The 16,497-nt window shown below is 46.1% G+C and overlaps 1 protein-coding gene across 1 annotated transcript in view; it reads left to right on the forward strand.

Annotated features, from left to right (window-relative positions):
* The window catches only part of PAMR1 (peptidase domain containing associated with muscle regeneration 1), a 51,132-nt gene that overhangs the window by 14,138 nt on the left and 20,497 nt on the right, over nucleotides 1–16,497 (forward strand). The window contains exons 4-6 of the mRNA XM_026034792.1: nucleotides 2,699–2,813; nucleotides 7,751–7,968; nucleotides 10,550–10,657. Of these exons, the coding sequence (XP_025890577.1) occupies nucleotides 2,699–2,813; nucleotides 7,751–7,968; nucleotides 10,550–10,657 (441 nt within the window). The remainder of the gene's footprint in view (nucleotides 1–2,698; nucleotides 2,814–7,750; nucleotides 7,969–10,549; nucleotides 10,658–16,497) is intronic.

Below are 16,497 nucleotides of genomic sequence, written 5' to 3' on the forward strand. Positions count from 1 at the left end.
CGCGTGGCTGGCGCGCGGCCCGGGGCGGCTGGCCGGGCAGGAGGGGAGCGCGGGGCCGGGCCCGGCGCGGGTTTGCGGGGCGCCGCGGTGCCCCCTCCCGTGCAGGCCCGTTCCTGAGCGCCCCAACGCCGGCGCCCCGCGCTGGGGAGCGCGGCCTTGGGCTGCCCCGCGCCGGGCTGAGGGGCAGCGGGAGCCGCTTCCCGCCGGAGGGGCCCCCGGAGCTCCAGCCAGAGCCCGAGCGCTGCAGCCAGAGGTCCCGGGACGCTCTCCCGTTCTTTTGGTAACAAGCCCTAGAGGAAATCCTAGTGTGGCCCTGAAAGCCACGCTCTTTTTTTTTTTTTTTTTTTTTTTTCTCTCTAACAGGAACGGAACAAGGATGTTGAAACTTTGCCCAAGTGGATTATTTTTTTTTCTGTAAACGAGGCAGGATTTGCCAGCGTGTGTGTTCAGGATGTAAATTATTCCTGAATGCCTTCCAGGTCTCCTGCAGATTCCCCATGGGAAGGTGGGAGATCCCTTTTGACTGGCAGATGGCAGGAGTGCTGGGGAGGGGGGTCAGCCCGAGCCCGGCTCGCAGGGCTGGGGGTGCGAGGGGCAGACCCAGTCTGACCGCGAAGGTGCCCCACGCCGAGAAGGCTGGTAGCAAACCTGAGAATGTGCTTTTGGAGGCAGCTGCTGAATGGCTCCTTTGGACCACCTGCTTCGCTGGCCAAACCTACTTCCTTGGCCTCAGTGTTCGGAAGGTTCAGGCTGTACCGCTGCGAACAGAGAGTGTAGTTAGTATGCCTTGCACACGAGTATCGCTTTGCACCAGTTCTTTGGCTTTCCTTTGTTAAAGGCATAAGGAACTCAAAAGCCCTTCGGGACGAAAGGGAAACTTTCTTTGAGGTGATCCAAGCCTCCTGTCATGCTATCTGAAGGTTTCTAGCAGCTTTGTCCCAGGTTGTTTTTGAGGCAGGAGCCAGGGGTAGCACAAGGCCCCGTTCCTTGCTGTGGGAAGGAGCATTATCATGTGTACCACAGCAGATCCTGCTGTCCTCCCTGAATCCTAATGTGGCTGCTGGGCACACTCATTAATCCGTTCCTTTTAAACAGGGAACTAAGCAAGCCACTGAGGAGGATGAAACACTTGTGAGGAGCTCTTCTGAGCAGGATTTCTGTTTCCTTGGGTCCTGCTTAATTAGGGGTAACTGAGGGTAAACGAACAAAGGGTATTTCATTTGAGCAACTCTTTCTTAAGAAGAAAGAGGAGTAATTGACCCTTGGTTTTCACATGTCTCCCAAAAGACCTGCCGCAGCAGGACTGCTTTCCAGACGCGAACATCAATGGGAGCCGCGGATGCTTGGTGCTTCTCCAAACTGGGTCACTGTCACTCTTTTCCCCCAAAGGAAACAAGGACCCTATGGCAAGTGTTTAAACTCACCATTCTAGTAGGGAAAGCTCAACATTAGTGATTAGAAGTTTAGGGCTCCTTTTTGGAAACATATGGAGGGAATAAGGTTTTCCAATGGACTAAGGAGTTTARCAAGAAGAAAGAGACTTGCTGTGAGGTCTGTTGGGTCATTTGTCTTTTTAGCTGCCTCCAAAAACGCATCCTAGTTGTCTGTGGTGTACAGCCCATCACAAACTCTGGTTCAGTTKTGTTTCATCTCTACTGTGTGTTGTATTACACTCTACTGCAGTTCCTGGCTTAAGGACRCAGCCTCAGCCCTCAGTGAAGCAGAGGGTTTAGTAGGAAGTGTAGCCATGTATGTCTCCATAAGAAGAAATATAGTCAGGAAAGTGCAAACTGAGAAATGAACTCTGTTTGGTACCTAATGAATTAATTGTGCATTTTGCTAGCACTTTCATTTACAAGTCACTGAAGGCTCCACAGACAACTTTTCTTTTTCCACAGGAGAAAATACTGTTAGCCATATTTTATTAGTGAAGGAACAGGACAGATTACAGAAAGTGAGAGRAGTCTCTGGGCTAAGTAGGTTAAGCATCCAAGATGAGGCATTAGGACAACTCTAYCTGGGCAGCTGCCTCGAGACAGCTGTGGTTGAGACATGGACAGGGACTGCTTGCTCAGTGCGGGACCTCCTCTGGCTGCTTGTCCAGGACCTTCCCTAGTGGTTTGCTTAGGCAAGGTAGAACTGACAGCAGCCCTTCATCTTATGCTCTTGATGCTGGATATAGAAGCAGGTTTCATGGCAGGATGAAAAGCAGAGGGAGATATAGTCAGAGTGGGTCAGAAGGAGAAGAAAAGGAATGAACCTAAGAGATAGGACAAGGACTGTGTATTATACATATGTTACAGAGAGCCATTGGTTGAGAAATCATGAGAGTTATATGTCCCTATTGGCATGCTGACATTAACATGTCAGGATGATAGGTTGAATCTTGAAGAGAAACAGATTCTCTGCAATGATCTGAAAGCGCCTTCCTCCTCTGGGAATTAGGATGGACTAATGAGATTTGTGGGGCTGCTCCCTTTGCAAAGTGGAGAGAAGCAAGAACCTGAAGCTTTTCTTGGGACACTCCAATTGTGCAACTATCCATTGTGGAACTGTCCCATGATTTTATATTCTACCTGCTGAAAATGCATTTCCTCCTGAGCCACCTTGTCCTCTCATTCAAGTCTTACTTCTACACGTTTTCTTCAGGTGCACTGTGAAGATCCCTCACAGAGAGTTTTTTCTTCTTTTCCACTAGGATGTGGACAGGTTCTTCGGGCTTCTAAGGGCCAGATTTTACTGGAGAGTTATCCACTGAATGCACGATGTGAATGGATTATTCATGTTCAAACTGGATTTAATATTGAGTTAAGGTAGGTCATAGTGGCTTTTAGTCAATACTGCTTTCAAGTTTATACTGGGGCAYGTGGATAACCAAAGAGTCTCAAGAAGGGTAAGTTGCTGAGCTCTCTGTAGCAGTGAAAGTAGTGCCACCACTTGGCGTTTGGCCACTCACCTCTTCCTTCCAGCCTGGCTTGTGATGAGAACTACTGCAGAAATTAATCAGTKCTCAGCCTTTGAGTCTTATGTAGGACATGACTAGAGGCTAGGGCAAAGTTTGTCAAATACGAGGCACAATGTGTCTCTCTAGATGTCTTCAAGACTGTGGCACTAAAACATCCAGTGCTTTCTCAAGGCTGTACCAGACTTAACTAAGACAGACTTTTATGAAGACAACCTAGAGGAACATTCTGATGTGATGTCTATGTCAGGAGGGGATTGCCTTTGAGACCTGCCTTACATTTACCTTACCTTTCCTCTCTTTGTTTCCTGTCATTCCTTTTACTAGACCTATTCTTTATCAGTCTATTTTTCCTCTTCAGTCTATTGCTCTGCCTGGAGGATGTGCCTATCTTTCCTTCAGGTCATTGCTCCACTGAGCTGTGTATATATATTCCTGTTAGCCCTCTCCTGGTGACTCAGCCTCACAGTTCTTGAAGACCTTTCCTTGTCMGTGCAAAGAGCTGCTAGTTGGGGTAATTAATACTGTTTCTACACACGTGTGGCAGGGAGCTCACACATGCAGCAGAAAGCTTGGCAGAGGATCAGATTTAAAACCTACTAGCTAGTAGGAAAAGAACAAGAGCTAAAGTCTTCACATCAGTATTTCAGCAGCTTTGGAGCCCAGGCAAAGGAACAATGATAAATACATGAACATATTTCTTCCCATATATTTAAAGAGAGACTTAATATTTAATAAGAGGAAGAGAAATTAATTGAAGAGAAAAGAAAAAGCTTGTGGTGTTCCAATGAAGCTAATGCTAGCTCTTTTAGCATACTTGGAAACACAAGCCTATTGTGTTGTTATAAGCAGCTGAAATTATTGCCTCGGTAGCCTCATGACTCTGGAGAACTGTGTGTGAAGCGAGCAGTGCTGTGAGGGGGTGTTTCACATTGTCATGGCACTGCAATGGGTCACTCACTGGGTGCAGGGGTGCATAGGGGTGGACAGCACAAGCTCAGAGAAGCGATAACCTGCAGTCTTTTACATTCCTGTACAGTTGTTAGGCTATGGAAGTGCTTCAAGAGCTGCAGGTGTCAGCCTGTGCTTAAGAGGATGGCAGTGAGAGTGGAAATGGATCCTGTGTGTGCAGAACTCCAGTAAAATGTGTCCGTCTCGGGTACGGAGATGGCAGCTGGCTGGCACTGGGCACGAGGTGCAGAAATGGCAGGAAAGGCTCTTTTAACAAAGGACACTAAAACAAGCAGGACTACTCTCTATGAAATCCTTCATGGCTACATCAAGGAGACTGTCATTTGATTTTAAGGCAGAGGAGTGTGGAGTGCTGTAAGGTAAGCTAGCAAATGTACTCATTCTTTGGAAAAATAAGACCAGGAGACCTCCACTCTGTGGCCTGAAGGTCATCCACATGCAAACCAGAAAGATGTCATTTAGCACCATGTGAAATCTGCGCACTTTGCTTGGTTTAGCTTTGCTGTTACCAAAGAAGCAAAGCTTTATATTTAACAGGAAGGTTACCTTATGAGAATGGCTTTCTCTTTTCTCCCTGTGGCCATCTTTCCTAGGGCTAAACTCAGTACTAGGCATCTGCTTGTTGTAACATGGTGTTACGCTCCTAACTGTGGAAGTCTCCAAGAGGGAAATCGGAGGTACCAGTCTGTGTGTGACTACATTTATCTGAGCTGGCTAGTCAGAAACATAGGGTAGAAGAAGTGTAAATCCCTGGCACAGAACCTGAACTGAGCTTGGCTGCCAGGTGCCTATGGATGCCAGCAGATGCCAAAGCATTTATAGGGAAAGATCAGGAGACCTCCTGGCTGCCCACAGTTAATGCTGCCGTCGTGCCACAAGACAGAAGGTCTAGGAGGAAACCTTAAGGGTTTCTTAAGGGTTTCACGGAGCCTGCAGACCTGTATGTGCCCAACAAAAGGATGGTTATGTGAGACAGCCCAGCAGGTAGGTCCTGTGGCAGGTGGTCCCGTTAGCTTGGAGCCTGTCCTTCCTTCAGGCATTCCTGCACGGAAAGGCAGGTCCGACTGAGGGCTCGAGCAGAGCCTGCCCGAGGCTGAGCCCCTGTCCAGCCTGTGTTTCTGTGCAGCCACAGGGCTCCCTCCTCCTCGCCGCGCGTCCTGCTCACGCTGTGCGCGGCCGCGCTCGCGAGCGCAGGGCATGGGGCAGAGCTGCGTGGGCTCCCTGCCTCCCGGGGCAGGAGGAGGGAAGCTGTCAGCAGCACAGACAGACCTTCCCATGCCTTGAGCCCTCCCGAGGTGTGCTTGGGGCTGCCTAAGCAGAGCTGTTCTGATAAATGGTGCSCAGATTGTAGTGGTAGTTTGTTTGCTCTGCCCGTTTTCTGGTCTCGAGCTCCATCAGCTTGAGCCATGTCAGGGATTTCAGACCACACAAGAAGCAGCAAACAACTCAACAGCTCACACTCATTTTCTTTAATTCTTCAGCAGAGAGGCAGGTGTCTTTTTTTTTTTTTACTTTTTTCCTTTTGGTTAGAAGCTTTGCCCAGAGGGATTGGAGTGTGTATTCATGCTCTAGGCACTAACCAAATGAAAAACATAAGCAAGTGACAATACTTGATACTCCTTTTTGTATCTGATGACCTATAGTACTGAATCAACATGTTTAATTTCATAACATCCAAGAATATGGTCACAGTTTCACAGGTGAGGGAAACAGAGTTCAGYACATTGCTTGTAACTGTGCTTTAAACAGCGATAGACCTTGCAGTCTCTAAAGGGTCCATGGAACTAGGCCAAAGACGAGAGGATTTGAAAAGCCTTTGGCAGATTTCCTGACCTGCTACTTCTAAGTCTTAATCATGGGATCCTGTGTCATCGTACAGCATATCTGCTTCTATCCCAACATAAATAAAATGCAAGTCAGACCCCCTATGCCTTTCACAAGWTCTGCTATGTTCTCATTATTTTTAAAGCAGAGGAGACAAAGCAGCCTAGAGCAGTATTCTGTGCAGAGATCTTTTTCTCTGTCTCGTCTTTACGTAACACCTCTCAAATATTCTTTGTTCACAAGCACATTGTTAGCAAGAGTTTCCTTCTACATTTGCCAGTAATGCTATTTGATTTTAGCCCAGTTGTACCCTCCATTACGTGATGGGTTTCCCAGCAACATTCCCAGTGTACTTACACACATACTTAATTTTATCCAGAAATATAATAGTTCAAATACCAGTAAATATTTTTAGGATTTAATTTGCATAGACCCTAGCCTCATAAGCGTGGCAAAGATGAATGGATTAATATGTGTAGCTGTTTAACTTGCAGGAGGGTAGATCCTTGGGGTTTAATCTGCCAGTGAGAGCATATTTTGAAGATGTAGTGTATAAAATGATGCCTGTGAGGACATCTCAGGGAAATCTGACAGAGCTAGAATTCATTCTCCTCCACTTAGGCCTTTTATGCAAAGCTAAGTTGAATTARTTGCTTATGCATATTAAAAGCAGATGTCATTTGTTCCTGTGTCTACCTTCCACAATTGATTTTGAAAATCAGGGGCTCTGCTATACTGATGTTGATCCCTACAACTGCTCATTTATTTCACTTCATGTGATGCTCTAAAACTGACCCCAAGAAAGGACTGAGTGACGAGAYCTCTGGGGAAAATTCATGAGTGGGAAAGGAGATCGTTTCACTAACATGGGCCTTTCTTTAGGACCTGAATCCCAAGAAGAGAAGGGCAGGAAATGAGTCCCCATAAATAAACAAGAGTTTATTTATGCTTCTTCYGATTGGGAGACCTGGTGGGAGATCCAAGATCTGGCTCTTCTCTAGGTGCACATTGGGATTGCCTCTCATTGTGTAGACAATGTGGAAGATTTAACCTGATCCTRTAGGCACATAGCTTATGGAACTAGTAGTTGTAAAATGAGTAAAGTATAAATTTCATTTCTAAAATGTTGCGTTGGTGGCTCTGAGGTCCTGATCTTTTAATTCTTATCTTGTGCACCAAGGCTGGGCCAGGCTCCTYAGCTATCACTTGCCCCCCAGAGGCACTCAGTGTTTCTCATTCTCTTTTTTCATTCATATTCTGGTGGAATGTGTTGGCTCTGTGCCACTGAATTCAAACAGCAGCAAATAACATTGTTAATGAACAAGAGCCTTATGCAGTGGCTGGATCGAAGCAATGAAAGACAGACATTCTGGGAAAAGGCTTTAAATATTTCCTTTCTGAGTTAACTCCTGTCCCTTTTTCCTGCCACCCAAAAAATCTCTAAGACGCAGTCATTGGAGATTTGCTACCACTTTATTTCCTGGTGTGAAATGCACTGTGCTGTTTCTCTGCCTCCTGTTGCTGTCAGGTCTCTGAGCATTCCTTGTACCTCTGATGGCTGGCTTGTGATCTTAACAGTGTGAGTAGGTTTTGATCATTGGTCTTTGATAGTGTTACTTAGGGCTTTATTTAGGGGAAAACAGTTTTTAGCAAATAGCTAGAATAGATGTATGCCCCCTATGGCATGTGACCACAAATTAATTTTTTATCATCGCACGGTGATTAGCATCCTGATGCATATGAGCAGACTGCATCACGCTGCTTAAATGTGCCCATGGAGAAACCCTGCATAGCTGAGCTGAGCTGAGCTGAGCTGAGCTGGCGTGCCAGGATCAGGGGGACTTCATCAGGAAGATGAAGTGAGGAGGAGTTCCTGTAGTCTGGGACTTGTTGCTTCACTGAGGCAAGGGTACTAATACAACTAAACAGGCAAATTAAATTAGAGGCAGGGTGCTTATGTGAGGGGTGTGACTGTGTTTCCTTCTTCCCCAGGTTTTCCATGCTAAGCCTTGAGTTCGATTACATGTGCCAGTATGATTACTTGGAGGTCCGTGATGGGGACAACTTGGACAGCAGGATAATTAAGAAATTCTGTGGAAATGAGAGACCACCTCCTATCCGAAGCACTGGGTCTTCACTCCATGTCCTTTTCCAGTCTGATGGTTCCAAGAACTTTGATGGATTTCATGCTGTTTTTGAAGAAGTTACAGGTAAAATAATCCAGAAATGGAACAGGCCACTCCTGGTTGTTAACTCAGCCTCACTAATCTCTGTCCCTGTTTTGCTTCATTAAAAACTTTCATGCTGTGTTGCCAACAGCAACTTACACCAAGTCAGGACAGAGAAGGTTCAAAAGCCATYGGATGGCGTGTGAAAGTTGAAGCTCTTTAACAAAGACTCAGCTCCCACTATCTGTGAAGAGCAGGCACGTTGGCTGGCACAGAAAGGCTGCTGTTTTGTGAGACCTTTCTGTTTGAATCCAGGAACTAAGAGCACATGTGGAAGTAGGGGAAGGAGCCTGTAGATCCTTGCATTTGGGAACTGTTCGATGCYGTGTGCAGGACCAGAGTCACTGCCTCAAGGAGGAGAAACCTGATGCCCAGCCTCAGGGTTTCCCAGCTCAGGGAAAATGCCCTGACTTACTGGTGGTTTCATATCATTAGGGCTTTCAAAAAAAAAAAAMCCTACAAAGGAGAGATTCTTTTCTTTAAGAGGAAGAAGAGGCATTTCTCATTCTGTGGTGAGGAACTTGGTGTTATGAAAGACAGAAAAAGCACTCCAGGATTCCTTGTGTTTGTCAGTACTCAGTGCTTGGGTCTCTCCTGTTGCTTTCTGTCTCTTCTTTCTGCCTGTTAAGTAACACTTAAGGTGTGGTTGACTCCTCGTTTTCACTGCATTTGAGGCAGCCTGTGTGCTTTTCCCGGGTTTTCCCTACTTAGCTCTACAGGGAGTTTTGGAAATCTGTCCGCGTTACTCCTGGCACAGAAGGCTAATCAGAGCGTGCTGCCTTGCCRTTAATAAACCCTGCTGGATCTGTGCCCCGTCTCTGCTCGCCTCACGTACACCCTGGTGACTTGCCATTCCCGAGGCCATCCGAGGTGTATCTGGCTCGGGAAGTTTAGCTGGTTTATATAATCTTTGTGTAAAAATGCAAGCGCCCAGCAGATCAGCCCTTTAGTGCTAGTGTCTGGGGCTGTGAGTGGTGGTGTGAAACGTGCACTTGTCATGAGCACCCCATCCTGCCCCGTGGGTGCTCACTCCCCATACTGCCCCATGGGTGCTCAYTCCCYAKMCTGCCCCATGGGTSCTCATTCCCAAGGCTGGCCTGGGGAATGAGCCACTTCCCAGCTGAAGTGTTTCTGTTTTCTCTGCCCAGCAGGGGAAGCTTAGTATTCGGATGCTGTTGAGCACTTTATTTCCGCCCCATTTTTAGTGGTAATTATTTTGAGGCTGGGTGGCTGCAAGTGGGGTAGTCCTGCAGAGCAGCGCAAAGGGCTCGGGGCCTGCGAGGAGCCTCGCTGTGTGCTGTGTATTATGGAGCTGTTCTGGCCTGGTGTGTTGCTGCAGAGAAAGGCTTTTAAAGCCTTTCCCCGGAGCTCTGCGCTGGCCTGCAAGCCTGAGGAAGCAGTAGCATGGGATGGGCAGAGGTRACCGGTTCAAGTGCCAGAAAGGGTTAAATTAATAAAAAATCAGCTGCAAGGGCTACATGCCCTTTGTGAAAGGCCACTGCATGTCCAGCCAAAGGAAGAACCTTCCCAGGCTGCTGGGCTGCCTGTGTGGAAGCAGGTTTAGGCCCTGAGCTCTGCCACCCGAGTGTGGGGCTGGCACGAAGAAGAAGTGAGAGGGGCACAGTACAATTGCCACATAGACATTCCTTTTCAGGAAATACTGCAATACTTTCCAGGAAGGAATTACTGTCCACAGTTGGTCCTGGAAGATTTCCATTGCCCAGCTAGCGTCTTTTAAATATAATAGTGCAGAGCCCTAGAGACTGGTTGCTCCCAGGTGGGAGACTCGATGGTTGGGGGAAAGATTCCTGTTTCTGTTGTGTGTGCAATCTTAAATTGGATTTAGATTTTGTGATCTGGCTTCCTTTCTGCCTGCTAAAGCCCACTTTTAGTTTGGACAGTAATGTATGTTAAGATTACTGATTTATTCTCCTGAGGATAAACTAACGTACTACTCCCTCATTAGAATTGGCACAAAAAATTATGTGTTATTGTACGATGGAATTTGCTCATATTAAACAAGCAACTACTCCTTTATGCTCATATATCCAGGTTGATTCATGTCACTGCYAAGTTTGTGGTGAGCTAGAGCTTCCCCAGGTAGCTCAGGATGATCATTCAGGGCTCTCTGAGCACAGCAGCRAAGCTGTTGCTCCTCAGGGGCAGAGCGAATCCCAGTGTTTGGGATGATGTCCGAAACCCAAAAGAAACAAACAAACAAAAATCAGGCAACCCTGGGTCAGGAACTGAACACTGGGATGAACTGCGGGAGAAATGTAAGTAAATACTGAACTTTAATTTAGGGTAAGCCTCAAATACTGGTGGAGCTTGCTGTAAATTATTTTTCTTCTATAAATCTTTCTCACAACATCACCTTAGCCAAAGTGAAATGGTAAGAAGCGATAAATGCAGAGGGAAGGATTGCCCATCCAGAGAAAATGGGCTCTCCTGCAAATATGGTATGTTTCTAACTTTTAACTAGAACATGTAATGATACAACTGTCATTAAGAAAAATCAGCAAGAACATATGTGACCATGAATGTCCTTGTCCTTCTCTTGTAGCTTGTTCTTCTTCTCCATGTCTTCACGATGGAACGTGCATTCTAGACAAAAGTGGAGCCTACAAATGTGCCTGCCTGGCCGGCTATACAGGGACTCGCTGTGAAAACTGTGAGTACAGGCACTGTGTGTACGGGCTGCCTCCAGTGTTGTCACTGCTTCAGGCCACTGTTAGGAGTATCATGTGGATGTAACTCAGGTCAACCCCAGTCCCAGAGAATGTGCTGAGATTCTTGTGGCGTCTTTGCAGACCCAGTGCTTGCAGTTTATGTAGGTTGCCACTGAAGAGCTCTGGGGCTTTGTATCCATGTGCAGGAGGGCAAAAAGAAAGAATTGGAACTGGGAAATAGCACACAAGAATGCTTGTAACTAGCCTTATCAGGAGAGGGAGATACCTCTCTGCTCTTCTCCACTGTGTGAATCAGCCCTTCTCTTCTAACAGCACATACCTTAGCTGAGCCCTGTCTGATGCTTTAGCCAGAGTGGTCTTAGGAAGTTTGTCTTCTCTCACAGCCACCTGAAAGGTAGAGCCCTGGCACTCRTGAATGACAGAGAGACTGAGGTCAGGCTAAAAAAAAAAAAAAGAATTCTGTTCTAATCTGTGTTGGTCCTCACTGTGTGTGTAGTCATACACCTGTTTTTGTCCTGCCAAGGCAATTGTGAAATAGCTGGATTCAAGTGAGATCAAACCAGTTGTCTGTTCTAATGATTTAATCCTTCATGCTTCAGCAAATGTCTTCATCTAACAGAGCCTGAAAGAGCAAGGAGTAAGAATTGTGCAATATATGCCACCATAAAGGCTTCATCATCTCTAGTAGCTGAAAGGAACAATATACAATTTTACTGTCTTTGAGGCTTCCAGCTGACCCTGAGGGATTTCAGTGGTACTGGTGAAGTCCAGCTGGGTCGTATTTGGCCAAGGCACAAAGCGTGGCTTAGTGTGCCACAGTGGTGGCCATATGGCTCCGAATGCCCCGTCTGCCTCCAGAGTTTCCAATCCTGGGTCGGTGTATGTAATATGCACCAGCCCTCGGCAGTTCAGAACGTCTTCCTCTGTTGTGACATCCTCCGGAATGGACTTTTCTCCTGGAATTGCTTTTACTTCATCAGAGAGTTAAATCGGAGTGTCTTGGTTCTTACTGACTKTACTGTTGTTGGATCAAACTGCTCTAGATTTCTGCAGATCCAGAGCCAGCTGATAAGACTTGATTTTTTTCTCCCAAAAGACCAGAGGAGAGGACGTTGTTACACATTTTCTGTAAGCCTGAAACAGCTTGGGTTCAATCTGTCCTTGCCAAATGGCATGGATTGCTCTGGTGTGTTTTCTCTAGGGAAGGAAGGGGTTGCTGAAAATTGAGAGATCCTGGCTTCAGAGCTGGCTCAGGGCTCAGGGCTGCCTCTCCTGCCAACAGCCTCTTTATTCAGAGTAGTTGTTTAACAGGTTGTTTAGGGACTGGAAACTCTGGAGCTATTTGCAACTGCTCAGTAAAATAGATGTTTCTGTCTTCAGGAGACGGTTAAAAAAAAAGAGAAAAAAGGGAGAGAAAATAGAATATTCCTGCCTAATTCAGAACAAACCTAAATTTCAGATTCATTAAGGTTCCAGAAAACATAAAATCCTAGTTTTGGCAGGTTCCATAGAAGGGTCAAGGCAAGAAATGAAGCTTGCCTTCYTTTGCTACCTTTCTTTTGTAATTCCAAATAGGAGCCTCGCACACGCAACACAGAAAGCAAATAATGGAGGATGTCGTGAAAAATGATAGGATGAGACTTCTGCTTACTTCAGTAAAATGATGAAAACTATACTTAGTAACAGAACGAAGGTAGAAAATACATAAATATATATGTACAGAGATTTTTAACTTGACAGGAATCCTTTACTTTGAATTTTGAAAGAATTCTTCATGACATTTAGGGTTTAATGCTGGCTTTGTGTTTAGGTKAGGAAATTAATCTTTCAGCACCAAAATTTCTCCCTTTTAGAGCATACAGAAAACTTTTTTTTTTCTTATGTATGAATTTCAAACATTACAGTGGGAAAATATCCTGAAGAACCTCTGTTCTCTCTGGCTTCAGAGTAGTATTTTTAAGATATTTCCTTTAGTATTGCCAAAACATATTCTAAGTATTTTCCAGGAAAGTGTTTAAGGGGAAAAAATGCAGAAAATTAAAGTTTGATTTATTGTTTAAGAGCTGGAAGCAGGAAGAACTGGAAAAATATATGTGGCTGCAATTCTTTCAAAATTAATTATGTAGTTTCCTGATCAGAATAGCAGTTTAAATGTGAGAGGGAGATCACCTCATACTGAGAAGCTTTCTGTGTGTCAGGGCGTGCAGCCTTTGCTGTCATGTGCTGAGGGGAGCCACGGGCAGTAATTTAATTTCTTTGTAAGACATTTGCAGCGTAGTTACTTTTAGGATATTGAATATGGGTTTGTAACACTGTGGGGCTGATTCTTTCAAGCTGGTTTTCTTGGAGCCAGTCAGGTGTAATCCCATTAAAGTCGGTGGATTTATGTTGATGAAAAATAGGCATCAGAGAGAATAAACGCAGAGCACTGCAATGTTAAGTGGATATAAAAGATTTAAGGTGGTGCAACAGAAGGTACTCAGAGAGATGTGATGGCTTTGGCTAGAGAAGTCAAAAAGGCATATTTAGAAGAGTGGAGATGGTGGGATTATCTCAAAGAGGAATAAATTGAGGCCAAATAAGTGAGGCCACAAGTTCACCTGTGGACACTTTAGGACAGAATCAGAAAAGTTGATGTTCCTCACCATCCCGGTGCAGCTGCCTGCTTTTGTCTGTTGCCAAATCTAGTTTTAACAATGTTGAACTGTGGGAATCAGAGTAGGAATTAGGGAAATCACCTTAATGGGATAAACCTCAAGGAACCTATTTTTTTTTCCTGTGTTAAACTAAATTTTAAACTACATTTAAYAAGATGATCAACATTGGTCAAGATGCTTGGCTGGAGCAACACTAATTCAACACTAATTGCTCTGTCAGTTGCAATTTGCACTATTAATAAAATGATTAAAGGCACAAATTATAACCTGTGCTCTCTTTTCTCTTCTGCTAAGGCAGTCAAGAAATTGCCTTTTTGTTTACAATTTGAGGGACTAACATAGTCATTTAAAGGCTTCAGTAGCACAAAGTGAAATGCAGATGCATGTCTTTCTAACAGCTGTTAATAATTAAGTCAGTTATGTTTAAATATGAGAATTGCTTAATCTAGATATGGCTGACTTTTCTGTAGTGCTTGTCTTAAATGAGTTTTTTGTATGAAATCACTAAACAATTTCTAACCAATAGAGCGAGGATGTTTCCTTCTTCTCTTGTAAGACAAATCCCATAGATCAGTAACAAATACCTTTTACATATAAGCATGCTTTGTTATGATGATACAGTAAGCAGGGAAACCTAATTCCTGGCGGAGGTAATGGGATTTCCGTCTGATGTGCATGGATTTGCAGTGTAGCTGCATGCACCTTCCAGCAAGCCATGCTCGCACGACTGAGATCAGACTCCAGCTTTTCTGCGTCGCCTCTCTGGGCTGCAATGCAAATAATCCCTCAAGCAGAGGCGTAAGGAGGAACAAAAATCAGATCATCTTGTTCTGCTGTCCTGCGGTGCCCTGAAGCAGAGCGGCACCTTCCTCCAAAGACGGGAGTGGAGGGTGACGGGTGGCCTGGTCGTGGTGCTCGCCCCTTCCCCTYGGCCTCGGAAAGGCCCTCTCCGGAGTGCCCGTGCCGAGCGCTCCCRCTGGACACGCGCCTGGGGCGGGATGGGCTCCCGGTGCCCCCGGCAAACGCTCGCCCGGTGCTCCGGGACAGGCCGTTCCCTCTCCGGAGCCCTCCCAGGGCCTGCTGGCCTCGCAGCGAGGACCTTGACCTCCTGCTGCCCCGAAACTTCCTGCTACCTTTATTTCCAACAAAGCCAGGCAAAGTGGAGCTCCTACGCAAATAAGGGGATCTCGTGCTGAATGRGGAATTGAGGGCGCAGATCCCATTTCCATTTCCATTCTCTTTCTCACTTCTGTTTGCCAAGGGAGAAGGGTTTGTTCTGCATCATGATGAAGGGACTAATCCGGCCGGGCGAGCTGTGTAGGCTGTGTCCTGGCTGTAGCCTTTGATGTTGGTGCTGGCCTCACCAGGAGCCCGGAGCCTTCTGAAAAGAGTTTCCAGGCTCTTCCCCACGGCAGATCTCAGCTCCCTTCCGCTCTGGACTGGTTCTAGGGATGCCCTCCCCCATAGCGGACTAACTGACATCTGGGCGGGGAGAAGATATGTGAAGTCTCCCACACCTGGCCATTCCCTGCTGTAGAAGTGAGCCCAGCTGTTGGTGCTTGCCATAGGTTAGGCAGTTTTATCCATAGGTTAGGAGGGGGAGCTGAGGTGTAACAGAATGCCCGATTCCAGCTGCCAAAACACACATACCTGGGGCTGCTAAGATGTAGAGGCTAATAACGGCCTTTTATTCCACGGTGACAATACGATGTTCCCCTGCCTTTGCACCCACACACCAGCAAAACCCTTTAACTGGGATGGAGCAGTTCTCGGGCTGAGGGGACCCGCTAGAGGTTACAGGCTAAAGTCCAAACCTGCATCACTCTTTAGCTTGCTGTATGGCAATGCTGTAGAATGAAGATACCCTCAGGGGTTATTTGTTCTCCAGAACCTCCCTAGGAGTCCCTCCTAGAGCACAGTTGCTTGGTCTTGAGCACTGGTACTCAGTTAAGCTGCTCTTTATGGGCCAGGCTGCTGAGGAGGGCAGTTAGTTATAGATAGATGGAGGTAATCCTGCATGGAAGTCGTGGCCTGTGTGGTGGAACAGGAAGCTTTATTGGCCCATAYGTCTCTGCATAGCTGCCTAAGATGATAGCCCTGCAGGCCTCAGGAGATGGATTTAAAAATTTCACCTTCAGCCTTTYGTTCTGGTGGGATAATTATTCCCTCTTGTTCTCCTGGGATAATTATTCCCTCCCATTCTCCTGAGCTGATCAGACACTTGTGCTGTTGGCAGGATATTGGTCCTGCATTATGCGTGTTGCCTCCCAKTGCAGTATCTTCCTTCCCAGGAGAATCGTGTGTTTAAGGGGAAGACCTGGGCTTAGCTCCTAGTTCCTGGGTTCAAAGGCTTAGCTTGAGAGGGTGGTAAAGATTTCTGCTCCCAGATCTCCATTCAGTGCCCTTCTTTGAGGTTTCTCCCTTGGTTAAAAGGATACCATAGCTGTTTACATAGCAGTGCTGAACCACTAAACATGCCTGGTGTTTTAAGGTAATCTAATACGTTAGGGTTGTGTGAATTCACAGAGCTATCAATTAAACATGTTGAGCATCTGCTGCACAAACAGTCAAGATGTCCCTGTAGGAGGGCAGGAACAGCTAGGAGAAGGGTGAGGTTGATGGCTGAGGACAGAAATTGCTCTCTGAATTTCATCTGAAGCGACCACTGAGCCACTGCTGCTTGTGCATCAGGCTGCAGAAAACTGGTCCCTAGGACCAGTATTTCCTTCTACTCTGTCAGTACGACTGTAGGATTGGGCTAGAGCACCGTTTAGCAGTGGATTGATCTCATAATGTTTCTGTAGTGATTTGAAACTGCAGTAAGTGTTGCTTACAGCAAGGCTGAAGGAGAGCACAACCCCTCTCTGGTCTCCACTTAGCCCTTTGCTGAATTTCTCGATTCTGTCTAGTAACTAGACAGATTTTTWGTTCCTCAGAAAAGGAAAAATATCTGGTAAAAAATGTTGTGTTTTGCCCAGAGCACAGATGCAGGTATTGCTACGATCTGAGTCTGATGTTTTCTTTTGCTTAATACAATCCATTCAAGGATGGGCTGGTCCTAGGAAGGGTGATGTATTTCTAAAGCACATTAAATTAATTTGCAGGAAATCTCCACTTTCCCCACCCCAAAACAAATCTGGACATTTTCCTCCATCTGATAACAT

The sequence above is a fragment of the Nothoprocta perdicaria genome, unplaced genomic scaffold (assembly GCF_003342845.1).
Source record: "Nothoprocta perdicaria isolate Ctin4 unplaced genomic scaffold, notPer1 scaffold_15, whole genome shotgun sequence".
In the NCBI taxonomy this organism is placed as follows: domain Eukaryota; kingdom Metazoa; phylum Chordata; class Aves; order Tinamiformes; family Tinamidae; genus Nothoprocta; species Nothoprocta perdicaria.